The sequence below is a fragment of the Drosophila montana genome, unplaced genomic scaffold, assembly GCF_035044405.1.
Source record: "Drosophila montana isolate Dmon_TW-CO22-7 unplaced genomic scaffold, ASM3504440v1 contig_3829_1, whole genome shotgun sequence".
NCBI lineage: Eukaryota > Metazoa > Arthropoda > Insecta > Diptera > Drosophilidae > Drosophila > Drosophila montana.
Window position 1 is genome coordinate 250,598 of NW_026998699.1, and position 15,843 is coordinate 266,440.

The window sequence follows — 15,843 nt, forward strand, 5'->3', positions numbered from 1 at the left end:
TTGATCAAAGCATAAAATACATAGTAGTTTTTATTTTTAAAGCACAACATTTACATATGTAAGGATCAGATAAAGAACATAGACTCTGTAGCTAGTATGTGATAAAATGAATGATTTAAGCTATTATATGTACATGACTTTTCTTCTTCTTCCTTCTTCACGTACTCGATTGCAAGTTGCTCATTATTATGTTTAATTTCCTTATTAAGAGTCGACACTTTATCCTCCAAGACGTTTATCTTTTCTTCACAGGTCTTAATTTTAACATCTTTAATTTCGTCCTTCATCTACAATAATAAATATATGTTTTCAACTTCATTATTTACACTACAAAGTAACTGCACTTACCAACTGTTCGGCTGTTCGGGCCTTTTCCAAATCTGCTAAGAGCTTATTACGCTCTTCCACCAAATATTTGAACAATAAATAAATAATGAAACATATTCCAGCAGTAATCAAAGGTCCCAAAGTTAGCATTTCGAAGCACGACAACTGTAAACCAACCCTACGCTAAACTGACTCACTCTGGCGTATGCAACGATAATGTTATCTATAGGTCACATCTAAAATTACACCATTAAAACTTAAAACACACTTTTATTAAAATTAAGATGCCGGAAAAGAGGTAATTGTTATTATTTAAATTTGAGTTAAACATTAAAAACCGTTGTTATGTATTGCTTAAACTTACTAAACTTATGATAAAATATTTAAATTGATCATATATATAAGTGTTATCGATCTATCGATTTCCAGCTATGACATTCTCTAGAAAAAGCTACAAATTCAAATATTGGATAACGTTGTCGTTCTTTAATGAAAAAACTAATGTCACCCTAGGACAGACCTCCTTTCCCACAATTACATTAATCATAACATTTGAGTTTTGGGTGATTTTTGTTCTCCTTAGCTCCAATATATGATCTTGCCTTAATTTCTCCATTGAACTTTCATAATGAAGAATGTGCAGTTTCAATTTGTTCTCCAAGGCGACATATTTCAACTAAAATAATAAATCCAGAAGTAAACAGGCCCGTGCGCTTTAAACAAAATGAACATACTGACTGTTTTTTCTCTTTAGACTCTTCAACAACTATTGTCAAGTTATTTAGTTCGTTCTTAAAAAACATGAATGCTTAACATATTGCAAATAGTGTTATAAACAACAGTAATAACGGCAGGTTGCTCATCACAGATACGCCTACGGTTGCCAATGGGCTTATATCGATGAGAATAAATTAAAAACTTACGGAAACTACTTTGCGATAAGAATTAAAGTAGCAAAATTTTAAATCAATTTGATCATTTTTATCGTTTTGACATAATGCCAGTCTCTAAAATCTGTGACACATTTCAACGAGTTGGCATGTCCGATTTGATCACTACAAAATAAAACTTCTTGCTCCCAAAATGAGCCTTGACACCAGTCAGCATTTTGGTACACTTCTTATGATGTGTTGCAATACTTCTTATTGGGACTATGTGAATTTATTTGTTGTAACTGACTCACTCGAGCCTATACAACGATAATGTTATCTACAGGTCACAAGTAAAACTACTCCATTAAAACTTAAAACGCAATTTTATTAAAATTAAGAAGCCCAATAAGAAATAATTTTTATTATTTAAATTTGAGAACTTAAACAAAGTTTTTAATTCATTGCTTGAAGTTACTAATCTAATGATAAAATGTTTTAATTCATCATGCATATGAGTGTTTTCGATCTATCGATTTCCAACTACGACATTCTTATTGGATAACGCTGTGATTCTGATTTGATCACCCTAGAACAGACCACCCTTTCCTATATTAACATTAACATTTATGTTAACCTTAACATTTGTTTTTTGGGTCTGTGTTGTTCTCCTTTGCTCGACAATTAGATCCTGTCTTTTTCTCTCCATAGAACTTTCATATTTAAAAATGTGCAGTTTCAATTTATTCTCCAAAGCGACATCTTTCAACTACAATAATAAATACAAAATTAAACAAGCTCGTGGGCTTTACAAAAAATTAACCTACCGACTGTTCTTTATCTTTTGACTTTTCTACAACTTTTGTCAAATTATTAAGTTCATTCTTCCAAATCATGAATGCCAAATATATGGCAAATAGTATTATACACAACACAAATAACTGCAGGTTGTCCATTTTATATTTCACCAATTAATCAAAAACCCAAAACTCACTATTATGGACTAATGGTAATCTCATACGAATCACAGATACGCCTACGGTTATCAATGGGGCTATCGATAAGCATCAACAAAAAACTTACGGAAACAACGTTGCGATATGAATTAGTGTAACAAAATTGAAAAGCAATTGGATCATTTTTATCGATTTGAAATAATGCCAGTCTCTAGGATCTGTGACACATTTCAACGAGTTGGCATGTCCGATTTGATCACAACAAAATAAAACTTATTGCTCACAAAATGAGCGTTGCCACAACTCAGTGTATAAATGAATTTCCGAGTAACTAAAAAATTTGTATCTGAACACAATGTGTGTGTGGCAAGCTTTTTTGAAACTAATATTTTTATACTCGATTTCCCATATTTGCATTTGTTATTTGTTTATTGGCTGCGCAGGGCACCAACTAAATTTAAGTAAAAACACAAGCTATAAAATCTTTATTGCATATATACACGAACGAAGAATGCAACAGAAAGGTCAAAGGTCAGCCAAAGAGATTGCAGTGTAGACTGACTCCGAAGAATGACTATTTAGCTCCTAGCTCCTTGGCTGAATTGTCTATTTTACTGAAAGGTGATTTGCAATAATTCCATAATTTTCCAATAGTTCCTTTGTTTTCGTTTTCCATTTGGATTTCCATATTATGAATTAGCTGATCTTTGTGTGCTATCTCCGACGTAAGCTGTTTTTCTTTTTCCTCCATATGCTTATGATATTTAAGAAAGTTAAGTTTTACTTCTTCTTTTCTGATATCATCTCTCAACTGCAATAATGAATTCGTTTTATGTTTACAATCAACGCTACAAAAATTACTCGCCTTACCTTTTGTTCATTTTCTCTGCGCCATTCAAGCTCATCTCTTAATTTATCACGATCTTTCGTAAAATTAAAAAATACTAAGTATAGTACATAACATAATACACACAACAAAATAAGCTCTAGACCCATTTTTAACACGCTAGCTGTTTTATTCGCACTGACTCACAGCTGAGTGCTCGCGATAAGGATTATCTGTAGAGTACATGTTTAACAAGTCTCGTTACCTCATTTATTAGTGATAGTAAACCAATTTGTACCAGATACCAATTATAGACTTCTTTCAGTATAAAAACAATATATATATTAAAAAAACTCTCAACTCAAGTTGTAAAGGAGAAAATCAAACTGTTTTAAGTATTGATATCGATATATCGATTGAAAATATGACATTCTCTGCGAAAGGTCACACAAAAACGTATTTGAACGTTAAGAAATATAAATAAAAATAACCAGATGAACTTGGGTCAATAAGACAATAAATTGTGTATATGCTATTTACATTTCAAATAGAAAATGCTGCTTTATAGCTGCAGGGTACAATCGATTTTTGAATACAAAATATATTTGTTGCGGGACGAATTAAGTTATCGATTGTTTAGTATTAAGTATATTCTGAAAGTATGTATTTTTGCCCTGTGAATGTACGGGCACATTGTATTTGGCTTGTTGCCGCCATCACTTTAATGTTAAGCTCATTATTGTCGTGAGTTAGAAGGCCGTAGGAGGGAAGACTGCGGTAAGATTCTGAGTAACATGGCCAGGGGCCAGGCGTAAACCTTGCAGTGTTCAAATTGCAACTCCACCTTCGTTTGGCACGCGACAACATTTAAAAAAAAAAACAGAAAGAACTGCTATCTTCGGCACCACGCATACTAAATACCCTTGCAGACAAATGGTTTACGATTTTGCAAATATGTGAAGAGATTTTTAGACCCCACAATTGCCGAATTTGGCTATTTGTTGGAAAACAAAGCTGTTCCCCACAAAAACTAATTTTTGAATTAAAGTCATAGGTTTCTTGCTAGTAGTAGTTTGATGATGGCTTAACCGTGTGGAGTATCGTAGAACTAGTGAATATCGAACTTTTTATACGCTGAACCCATTAAAAATGTGTAAAATGGGTATAATGTATTTGTGCAAATGTATGTAACAGGCAGAAGGAAGCATCTCCGACCCCATAGTGTATATATATTCTGGATCAGCATCAGTAGCCGAGTCGATCTAGCCATGTCCGTCTATCTGTCCGTCCGTCCGTCCGTGTGTATGAACGCAAGGATCTCAGAACCTATAAGAGCTAGAGAATTGAAATTTTAGCAGAAGGTCCTCTTAGTGCTCGCGCAGATCGAGTTTGTTTCCGATATTCGATAACTTGTCCCGTTTCCAAGTAATCGATAAAAATCGATATCGAAATCTTGTTTTTTGAGCAATCTTGGTAAATAATAAGAGCTAGAGTCACCAAACTTGACATTTAGCTTCTAGAATAGTATATCAAGTATCTTTCATTTTATACCTATCGCCAACTCCCCGCAACCACCGCAAAGCTAAAAATCAAGTTAATAATCCAACTTGTATTGCCCACTAATTTAAGCCACAATTTGTATGCAATCGACTTTTTGAGAATACACTAATATTCTATAGTACAATAAGATGTACTGTCGAAAATTTCATTAGGAGCGGTTAAGAAACACAAAAGTTATGTGCGCACGTGTTAGCAGCAGCTAGCGCAAATACCAAGAATTTCTGTATACATGTACACACTCACATTCATGCGCGTCGGCTTTGAATTCTATCAACAGCATTGCAATTGCGATTGTATGGTTTTCTGTGCTGCTATTTTAATTGTTTTCTTATTTTTTAAAGAACGGTACACTTGCCCTGAAATTATTACCTCTTGCTCTATTCGCCCTATTCTCTTTATTACTCAATGGTATATGATGTTGACCCGCCGTATGCGTAACCCTTTGATTTAAATGGCGTGGCCTGCTCGCATTCGAGTGTGGCATTATTGTCCCTTTTCTTTGCACTGAGTTTCCTATGTCCTCATCATCACGCAGAAACTTTTGAAGATCAAGACGGACGACGAAAAAAACAAATGGGTTTTCGTGCGCACTGTTGTTGTTTTGCGAGTGATTTGTTGTTGCTTCCTATAGTAAACGAGCTTTATTTTTGAGTGGGATTTTGCGTACCAACCCGATCTACCTCTCGGGATTTTTAAAACGGTAAAAAAAGCTCGGAGTGAGCCTTCAGCTCTGTCTCTTTATTACTCAACTAGCGGGTATAACCCGGCCTTGCCCGTGGCACGTCTGTTATAAAATCAATGTTTTCAAAAAGCTTTGAAAATGATTTTGAAACTGATCGGACGAGAATCAAACAACTTTTATGCAAATCGGACAAAACTTAAAATTTACCAAAAAAATCTTGGAAATGCATTTTCCATCGAAGGAGTTTAGATTTTGCGAAAAATGTGAAACACGTCTCAAATGATTTTTCTTATAGATCTTTGGAAATAAATTTGAACACAAAACGTCATCCAACAAATCTTCGACCCCCATTTGCACCAAGGAGGGATGGATTTTTCAAAAAGTGTGAAACACCCCTCAAATGAATTTGAACATAGATCTTTGAAAATGATTTTTGGGCCGATCGGATGGTAAACAAAAAACTTTCATACAACCGTGTTCCGCCAATTTACCACTGTTGCGGGTGGAATTTTCCAAATCGCTGAAATACGTACTTATTAAGTTCTTATAAAGAGCTTTAAAAATAAGTTTGAAGCAAATCGGACACAACTTAAAACGCCGCCCAAAAAATCTTTAAATCGCATTCCCCCCGAAGAAGTTTGAATTCTGCGAAAAGTGAGAAACACGTCTCAAATGATTTTTCATATAGATCACTGGAAATGAATTTGACCGTGAAACGTCACCCACCAAATCTGTGGCCTCCATTTCCACCAAGGAGGAATGGGTTTTCCGAAAAGTGCGAAACACCCCTCAAATGAATTTGAACCAAGAACTTTGAAAATAAGTTTGGGGCCGATCGGATGGTAAACAAAAAAGTTACATACAAACGTTTTTCGCGATTTTTGCACACTTGCGGGTGGAATTTCCCGAAACCCCGTCTTAACGTGCACCTACATCACATAAGGTAACTACAGTGAAAATTTCAGCTTCCTAGCTCTTAAGGTTTGGGCTGTGCGTTGATCACCAATCAGTCAGTCAGTCAGTCAGTCAGGACAAACAGTTTTATATATAGAGATTACTCAATGGGTCACATCAAGCACTTTGTATTTGTTTTACAAGTAACAGCTGGAGTAATTACACAGCTCACCGAATATATAATCTTGAATATTTGCTTATAAATATAAAATATACCTTAAACATATTCTTTTAAAATTATTTTATTTATATTATGCGTTTTTTTTTTTGTACATATACATATATATTTTTAATTATTTTTATATGGTTTAAAAATCTGTTTTAGCCGCTTCTTACACTTGCCCAAAAATATGTTAGGTTCCAACCCGCATTAATTTGTAGCTTCGAGTGTTATGTGTAGGAATTATTTTCGTTTATATGTCAACCTAGAATTAATTTTGTCTGAGCAAAACTTGGCATTTATAAGTTTTACTACAACAACATCGGACCACTGTATTATATAGCTGACATAGGAACGATCGATCAAAAGTAGGTTATTGTATGGCAAATATTCTGTTATCCAAAATATTTTCATCAAACTCAGCATTGACGAGCTTCAATATTCTCACATATCAGCAAAACCATAAGGCAAGGGTATTAAATCTTCGGCGTGCCGAGGGTATTCTTACTTTCTCTTATTTTTTTGAGCTCTTGACCCACAGCTTATCGCTTATCAGTTACTTAGCTGCTAGAGAGCTTTCAATTAATCCACATATTTCAGTCAATTGTCGTGCGTGTTGATTGTCGGTTGCACATTCGCAGTTTAAACAAAATGAAATCTGTTTTGTTTCCATATGTGCTATACTTAAGCCTAATGCTCATCCTAGGTGAAACACAGGCCAATGAGGTATTTAATTGAAGTTTACGTGAAGTGCGGTAAATAATCGTGTTTTTCTTAATCTTCTGTGGCAATTAGAATAGCAGAGGAAGAATGTGAAGAGCACACCTATAAGGCTGTGAGACCTTTGTTAAAGTATATTCATCAGATGAAGGAGGAAATTGAAAACAATAACAACAAAATTGAAGGCAAAGACAAGGAAATCAAGCAACTGCAGGAAAAGCTGAACCAACGTAATGATTTGGTCATCGAATTCTACAAACAGAGTATCAAAGAGCTAACGAACAACGTTTTATCAATAAAACAGCAAATGAGTAAACTCAATTCCAATGCCTTGAAAATCCAGGACTATGAAGAGCAGCTGGAGAAACAAAAGAAGTCAATTGATCAACAGGCACAACAAATATCCCAACTCAAAAACGAAATCAACATTTGTGCGAAATCAACCGGCGAATCAGCCCGTTTACGGCGAATGCACCGACTTTGCTGATGCTCCGGGTATTCATAAGTATAACCCGGATCAAGAAGAACCATTCGATGTACTTTGTAATAGTGCGACAGCAGTTCCTGGCTGGACGGTTATCCAGCAGCGAATCAACGGTAAGGAGGATTTCTACAGGAATTGGACCACATACCGTGACGGTTTCGGTGCCTTCGATGGAGACTTCTTCCTGGGTCTGGAGACGATTCATCGCTTGACGCGCGCCCAGCCTCATGAGCTCTACATACATATGGAAGGATTTGATGGTGTCATCAAATACAGAAGATACGATCAATTTGCCATTTCTGGCGAGGAGGACCAATACACCTTGATCACCTTGGGTAAATCTGAGGGCAGTGCAAAATATGAATTCTTGCTACGCCACAAAGATCATAAATTCAGCACATACGATCGTGACAATGACACATGGAATTCTGGAAACTGCGCAAACCATCGCGTACGTGATGGTGGTATTGATCGCCCCAGCTTTGTCAAAGCAATTTAAATGCAATTAATTTGTATATCCTTTTTTTTTTTAGCAATTTAAATGGCAGATACTATGGTCATAAGGTGCACGCATGTGACGCCATATATTGGGATGGTCACAACTCCTTGAAGGCAGTCAAAATGCTTATACGCCCCAAATTCAATGAAAAATAAAATAATCAAGTTAGACGTTCTAGTCGGGAGCTCCCGACTAGGGGATACCCTGAACCCTCTTATTCCAACACCAAATGCAACTCGCGCTACGCGCTCGTTTGCGTAGTAATTAATGTAAATAAAAAATAAGTTCCCTTGGCAGGGCTTGAACTCGCAACTGACCGCATTACTTGCTGCCGCCTCTACGCAAAAAATTTTTTTCCTCGGCAGGGTTCGAACTCGTAACTGACCACACCAAAAATTGAGTCTTGATGAGAAAAAAACGAATTAAAATAGCATGTCAGAATTGCAATGCTGTTGATAGAATTCAAAGCAGACGCGCATGAATGTGTGTGTGTACATGTATACAGAAATTCTTGGAATTTGCGGTTGCTGCATTTTCTTTCGTATTTCTTAACCGAACTTGATGAACTTTTCAGTAGTAGATCTTATTGTACTATTAGATATTCGTGTATTCTCAAAATTACAATTGCATTTAAATTGTGGCTTAATTAGATAGACAATATAAGTTGGCTTACTAACATGATTTATAGCTTTGCGGTGGTAGCGGGGTGGTGGCGATAGCTATAAAATGAAAGACACTTGATACATATACTATTCTAGAAGCTACATGTTAAGTTTGGTGACTCTATCTCGCTCGTATTATTTACCAAAATTGCTCAAAAAACAGGATTTCGATATCGATTACTTGGAAACGAGGCAAGTTATCGACTATCGGAAACAAACTCTTTATGGGGTCGGCGATGCTTCCTTCTGCCTGTTACATACATTTGCACAAAAACGTTATAGCCTTTTTACCCATATCACTGGGTGCAGGGTATAAAATGGCTTCCAGCACCATATTAGCTCATAATAAAGTCGTATCCCACAAGCATTATGTCCAAGAACAAGGTAGCTCATATAATAATATATTTATAATATATATGTATATCATAACCTTCGGCTGCCACTATTAGCAGTCTTACTCTCTCTTGGCATAACAAAATGGTCGCAAGCAGTCATGAGGCTCACTCGCATCAAATACTCTTGATTCGATTATTTTGTAGTTTGACGTATCTATATATTGTATGGTTAGTGGTGATAGACAATTGAAAAATTGAACTTGACTATAAATTATCGATATATCGATTGAAAATATGACATTATCTAAAAAAGAAGCTTTCATTCCAACACATATTCGAATGAAAGCAGGAGAGTGCAATCGGTTTGTTACATATGAGATGTATTAGTACAATCGATATTGATAATTAGTAAGCAGCTGATTGATGCAGTTGGCAACGCCACAGCTGATAAACCTTAAAATAAGGTAGGATGAATGCTCTCAGAAAGTACCGCTATAGTTTTTTGGCTGGCGCATGCGCTGCCGGCGGCAGCTTCTTTGGAAAGTTGCCCAGTTTTCTCGATGCTCTGAACCTGCTGCAGCCAAATGCAATACAATCGGTCGCCGGCTTTGCGTATGTTGGTAAGCATTTCAAAGACATTTTAGAAATGCATAAATGTTTACTGGCAACTTGTTTAGAATTTGCGTTAGTCCAGCTGCTGCCGCTTGGTTTAATGCTCTGCTGTAATGTGTGCAATTTACGCTACTTTCTGAAGGCCTTGCAAATGACCCAACAGACATTGACAGCGACTGTCTTAACAGCCGCCTCCAACTACGTGTTATCAGTACGTCTGATTGGCTAATTAAATAAAATTCATGTATTATTTGATCCATTGCCGCATTTCTTTAAGTTCATTCTAGGTACGACCGTTTACCGGGAACCCCTGACTGCGCTATCCGGCGTGGGCATAGCTCTTATATTAGCCGGCTTGTGGTTCCTTTGCGATACAACGGACTCGAGAAAATCGTCGGTCGGACAAAGAACTGCAGCTAAACAAAAACAAATCTAGGCATTGTAAAATTTGGTCTTCCTAAATTATGAAAAAAGAAACCTCTACGTGGCTGCATTAACGGATCTGGAAGAATGTGATCAACTTCTATTGAAAATGGCATCTTTTCGTTAATAAATAACGTTTGTTACTTAAATAAGTTTCGTTTAATGTCACTATTTTGCATATAAATACATAATTTTTGTTTTCCATTTTTAATGCACATAAGTGGGGCATAATGTTTCTGCATTTTTTGTTTGTTTAATATACAGACTACATACAATATATGTATATGTTTATTAAATACGCGCGCTTGTTGGTTTGTAGAAAAACAAAATACATTTGTAAACAAAAATGGTAGTAAGAGCACAAACTATAAATATATTTGTTTATAGTAAATTACATAAGTTGCGTTTTCCTTTCAAATGTTCATCATCCATTCGCAATGTATTATATTAATTCATTAAATATAATTTGTATGTTTCAAAATTGTTATTTAATTGCTAAGACGTATAAATACTATTATTTTCTGTTTCCATCAATTTATTAACTTGAAAAGTAGTACGTACTTTTCCAAGCTCCTTTCTCCTAATTTTTCTGTTCGCTTTCAATTAGCAGCTGTTTGTCCAGTGCCCATGCACTTGTATTCTGCATTTGTTAATATTTTACTTTTGTTTCTTCTTCTTGCTTTTGGGTTTTAGAAACCCTATGCATGTGTGTGTGTTTTTGAACTTTCCTGTATGCTTGTATTGTTTAGTTTGAGTGGTTGCTTTTATAAGTGTTCTAAAAACTAGCTTGTTGTTTTGTTTTTATTAATTAATAATTAAATAAATCATAATTATATAGAAACATTTGATTGTATTTATAAAAAAAAAAAAAAAAACGCGCAGTTTTTTGTTTTCTTTTTGTTTCTATTTTTTGGGATCATTTTACGTTGCTGACTAACGGTAAATTGAACGTCAACGTGGCAACGCTGCTTGTATGCATAAGTGTGTGTGTGTGTGTGTGTGTGTGTGTGTACCGATGATGCGTAATGCGTTATGTGTGGTGTGTTTTGTGGTTGTGTGTGTGTGTGTGAGTGTAGGTGAGGAGCTTTTCATTTAATACATGTGCCACGGCCAAACAGCTGCGCCGTCGCTTTTAGACGATTTTAACTGCTTAGTTTTTATTCTCCAAGCCCAGCGGCATGCGTTGCTGTTGTGTTTGGCGCTGATTTATGTAGCCACCGCTACCGTTGCCCGGGCCACCAGCGCCGGTGTTGCGCCCGCGATCGCCCATCGGCCGCCCAAAGGATCCATTGCCGTTGCGCTGATTGCCTCCACGCTGTCCTCGATAGGAACCGCCGCCTGAGGAGTCATAGCGTGACTCCTTATTGTAGACACCACCACCGCCGCCGCCGCCGCCATTTTGATAGTAGTTGTTGCCGCCACCGCCGCTGCCGCCTCCAGTCGACTCATTGTTACGGAAATAGACGCCGCTGTTGCGTCCATTCTGCTGGGCTGAGGAATTGCCATATTGTCGTGTGCGATAGTTGCCTCCGCCATTGCGTCCACGATCGTCGCCACCTCCGCCGCCATTGCGCCGCTGCTGATAGTTACCGGAATTGCGACGCATTGGGTTGCCGTTGTCCTGCTGCGAGGAGTTCCAGTGGTTGTTGCCGCTGTCGTTCTCATTGACATAGCCACCACGGCCGCTGCTGTTGTCACGGGGCGTGGCCCACTCCTGCTTGTTACTGTTGCTACTATTGCTGCCATTTGAGGCAGCGCTGCTCATGGCGTTCATTTCGCTGCTCCATTTGTTGGTTGTCGACGTAGGCGTTGTCTGCTCTGCTAGAGCCGAGGACTGCGTCTTGAGAACATTGGTCAACGCAGCTGTGGCCGCTGCATTGGTATCATTGACGCCACCGCGTCCATGCCATTCATTGGCGTCCACATCACCGACAGGCTGCTGCGGTTGTTGTGGTTGCGGTTGCTGCAGCGGATGCTGCTGGGGTTGAGGTTCCTCCAGCTGTTGCTTTTGCTGCTGTGGCTTCAGTCCTAGTTGCTGTTGCAGTTGCTGCTCATAGCTGACCACAGTTGCGTCATAGGGAAACACAGCAGTCACATCGCCCGGCTGCATGCCAATACTTTGGGGGGGTGGTGGCTGCTGCTGCTGCTGCGGCGGCGGCTGCTGGAGCTGTTGTTGTTGCTGCTGCTGTGGCGGCAAACGTGTCATAATTAGCATTGGCTGCTGCTGCTGGCGCTGCTGTTCGTGTATCAGCACAGGCGAGAAGAGTTGTTGTTGTTGCTGCTGCTGCTGTGGTGGTGGTGGCTGCGGCGGCGGCTGCTGCAAGGACGGGAAGGACTGATTGGTAAAGGTCAGCGTTGTAATGGTCTGCGGTTCATCGACATGATTTTGCTGCTGCTGCTGTTGCTGCTGCTGCTCAAAGACTAGGCCCTGCACCGGTAACTGCTGCGGCGGTGGTGCCTGCTGCTGCTGTTGCGGCAAAACATCCGGTGCATCCAATTCGCTGTCCTGCAGAAAGTGGAAGCTGCCGGTGCCCAGCACCTCGGCCAGCGGGCGCAGCTGCTGCATAAACTGCTGTTGCTGCTGGGGTGTGGGTGCCTGTAGAGCTGCAGCTGGCTGCGGTGGCTGCAGCGGCGGCTGCTTGAAGTAATTATGCTCCACAGCGCGCACTGTGGTGGGGCCAAAGTGCTGCTGCGGCGGCTGCTGCTGCTGCTGTTGTAGTGGTTGTTGTTGTTGCTGCTGCTGTTGTTGTTGCTGCTGCTGTTGTTGTTGCTGCTGCTGTTGTTGTTGTGGAGGCACCGATGACGCAGCGGCAACGCCCGCCTGGGGCGGCTGCGCCTGTGGCACACCGTGCAAAGCCTGGAGATTCACGGGGCTACTTAGCAGTTGATGCGGATGCTGAGCCGGAGGCGGCACATGCGCTGCCTGTGGCGGCGCAGATGCATACATCACGTGGACAGGCGTTGTGTTGCCTGCTGCTGCAGTCGCTGGAGCAGCATTATAAACGCCCGCCTGCTGCTGTTGCTGCTGCACCAGCATCTGCTGCTGTTGCTGCTGATCGACAACGGGCGCACGTTGATGCTGCGGCTCAAGCATTAGATGGGCACGTTCCGGCTGATGCAGTTCAGGCATCGCAGTACCCGCCTCGGCAGTGGCCAGCTTGTCTAAGCCCTCTTCCAGTGAGTTATGCGCCGATGGCTCCGATATAAGCGCCTCCTGGTCAGCTGCAATGACACCCACATCGTTAAGCAGCGTCTCGCCCTCGCCACTAACAGCGCCGCTGTCTGCGTAGTTGCCCTGCACAGGCAAATCCGTCATAGGAATCAAATAGTACTTGTCCAAATAGCCGCTATCCTGAATCTGTTGGAAGAGCGCACGCAGTTTCTCGAAAGTCATCTCACCGAACGGCTTGGCTCGAGCATTGATGGTCATGGCAAAGAGCTCGGCTGCCTTTTGAGCGGTCGCTAAGAAGCTGATGTCCTCCGCAGTCTCCGGGCGGCGCGTTTGCACCTCCATGCAGCTATATTACAAAACATAATCAAATGTACGATCTGTTTGTAATTATCCTCAGTTTGAACGTTTCACAAAATAAAAAGCACACACTTAACGTATGTCTTCAATAGCCAAAGATTTTTAAAGACATCTTTAAAATTTCATATTGTGTGTTAATTGAGAATACAATAAAATGGGCGTGCCCTGCTATTTTAGTATTTAAGACAAAACTGTGTTTTCTTTCAATAACCTAATTGTCTCCTATGTGATATAGAAGTCTGAAATATTGGTGAAATGAGTGAAATGAGCCTAGGAATTAGCTGTTGTTTAGCATAATTGAATAAATAAAAGAAGTCTCTTTTACAAACTGCAGTAATATGATGCTGTGGTCATATGCAAGACTCTCCGACGCCAAGATTTATAAGTATAGCTTAAATCGGACATCAGACATTATCGGACTCTATCGACTTGAATATTATAATTTGTCCTCAAAAACATTTACAATTATGGGCTGTATTGTCTCCTATGTCTTACGGAATTCAGGTTAAAATTATAATAGGTCAGCTATCGTCATAAAATCCCTTATTCTAATTTTTGAGTATTCAAAACTGATAGATATCTTTTTCTTGAAACACTTACAACTTGTCGAGCGCATCCAAATCGCTAATCTCCAGCTTGCAGGCGCCATTGTCTCCGGCCAAGAAATCATTACGCACCTGCTCATCGTTAAAGCAAGTGAGAACGTTTTGTATGACCAGGAGATCACGAATCTTGGCATTCTCCGCCAGAGTTTTAGCTTGGTTGTCCTGCACATTGAATATTAAATGTTAATAGACTACAGAGGATTTCCGTTTTGTTCTTGTTGCTTACCTTGCGTGCCTGCTTCTTCTGCTCCTTCTCGGCCTCCTTAAACATCAACTGCGTTTGCTTGGAAAAGTCTCGAGCAAATTCAAGAGTTGCCAGAACCGAATCGTATTTAGCCACGGCCGCTGCTTGGTCGGCGCTCAGCTCCTTACCGCCAGCTTGGATGGCGCGATACGATTCCAATTTAGTCTATGTGCATGACAAAAAGTGTAACGTGAGTCACGGTTTGAACAAAATAGCATTTGTTTCGCCTTATATTCGCATATTTTCATGGTGAAATGTCAAAAACAAACAACCAAATGCAAAATGGAACCAATAGGAAAACAATTGTTAAAAAAATGTCGGGGCACATGGTAGTGGGGTTGCCAGATCGAGCACTGGCCCCAACAAATGTCTCATTTTAGCAAATTATCCGCGCACAAATACACTTTTAGGAGGCAATCTAAATTTAAACTAAATTTGCATATTAAATTTGTGCACAATTTATTTAAAACAATCGGTTCACATGCATAAACGGACAAAACAATTAAAATTAGTCTGGCAACACTGTGATATAGCAAACATGGCGTCGCGAAAAATCTGCGAGCACAAGGGGGAAAACACAGCACGACCGATAAAAAAAAAACGAAACGAAACAAAGCGGGCGACGAACGAAAATAAAAAATGGTGGGCAATGCCTGCAGTGCAAATCCAAACTTCCAAATTATATTTTTTACCAATTATGCACTTACCTTGCGCTTCTCCAAATTGCGAATCTTATGCTCAATGGTGACCAGGATTTGCTTCATTGGATTGTACGGCTCGGCGGCTGCGGCCGCAGCGGCAGCCGACAGTTTCAGCACTTTGGCATTGACATTATTGTTGTTGGTTAAATCAGTTTGGCTACTTCCGCTGCCGGGTGCTGCTCCCGCTGCCACAACAGGCTTGGCACAGTCAGCGAGATTGGTATTACTGCTATGCTGTCCGTTGCTTGCGTTGCCATTGTTGCAGCCGCCACCACCCACGCCGCCGCCGCCGACGCTGCTGCTCGCACCGATGGAGCTGACCGAGGCGCGTTTCTCCTTGCTATTGTTGTTGGTGTTGGTGAATGTGGTAGCAGCCGAAGGCATTGTTTGCCGTGTGTTCTTCTGGTTGCTTACTACTTTTACTATAAATTAGGAATGAAATTGAAACTGCTGCCTTGTCCTGCCGTTCTTTTTGTTCTTCGAAAAACTTAGGGATGACTAAAAATATATAGATGTGTATCGATATATCGATGACTTACATATCGCTTATGTCCTAAATACGATACGTCAAACTCACTCATATATGCTGCTGTTTCCATTGCAAACATTTGACTATCGATGTATTCAGTTATCAAAGATCTGCATTATTCTAAAAGGCCAATAAGTACTTGATCTTTTGATTCGCAGTTTTATAT

At 39.7% G+C, this 15,843-nt stretch overlaps 2 protein-coding genes and 2 long non-coding RNA genes across 4 annotated transcripts; 1 reads left to right on the forward strand and 3 right to left on the reverse strand.

Annotated features, from left to right (window-relative positions):
* Window positions 1-2,503, reverse strand: LOC135437588 (uncharacterized). The gene is made up of 4 exons (XR_010437715.1): window positions 2,024-2,503; window positions 692-1,965; window positions 349-583; window positions 1-287 (listed from the first exon to the last, which is right to left on the reverse strand). It is a non-coding gene; the product is annotated as an uncharacterized LOC135437588 (long non-coding RNA).
* Window positions 2,504-2,614: 111 nt separating this feature from the next.
* On the reverse strand, window positions 2,615-3,372 carry LOC135437587 (uncharacterized). The gene is made up of 2 exons (XR_010437714.1): window positions 3,023-3,372; window positions 2,615-2,963 (listed from the first exon to the last, which is right to left on the reverse strand). It is a non-coding gene; the product is annotated as an uncharacterized LOC135437587 (long non-coding RNA).
* A 6,005-nt stretch (window positions 3,373-9,377) lies between these two features.
* Window positions 9,378-10,289, forward strand: LOC135437493 (uncharacterized). The gene is made up of 3 exons (XM_064695431.1): window positions 9,378-9,654; window positions 9,712-9,857; window positions 9,924-10,289. Exons 1-3 carry the CDS (start codon window positions 9,504-9,506, stop codon window positions 10,080-10,082), a joined length of 456 nt encoding a protein of 151 aa, XP_064551501.1. The 5' UTR covers window positions 9,378-9,503; the 3' UTR covers window positions 10,083-10,289.
* A 133-nt stretch (window positions 10,290-10,422) lies between these two features.
* On the reverse strand, window positions 10,423-15,644 carry Capr (Caprin). The gene is made up of 4 exons (XM_064695429.1): window positions 15,155-15,644; window positions 14,430-14,612; window positions 14,199-14,365; window positions 10,423-13,587 (listed from the first exon to the last, which is right to left on the reverse strand). Exons 1-4 carry the CDS (start codon window positions 15,530-15,532, stop codon window positions 11,220-11,222), a joined length of 3,096 nt encoding a protein of 1,031 aa, XP_064551499.1. The 5' UTR covers window positions 15,533-15,644; the 3' UTR covers window positions 10,423-11,219.
* Between the last annotated feature and the right edge of the window lie 199 nt (window positions 15,645-15,843).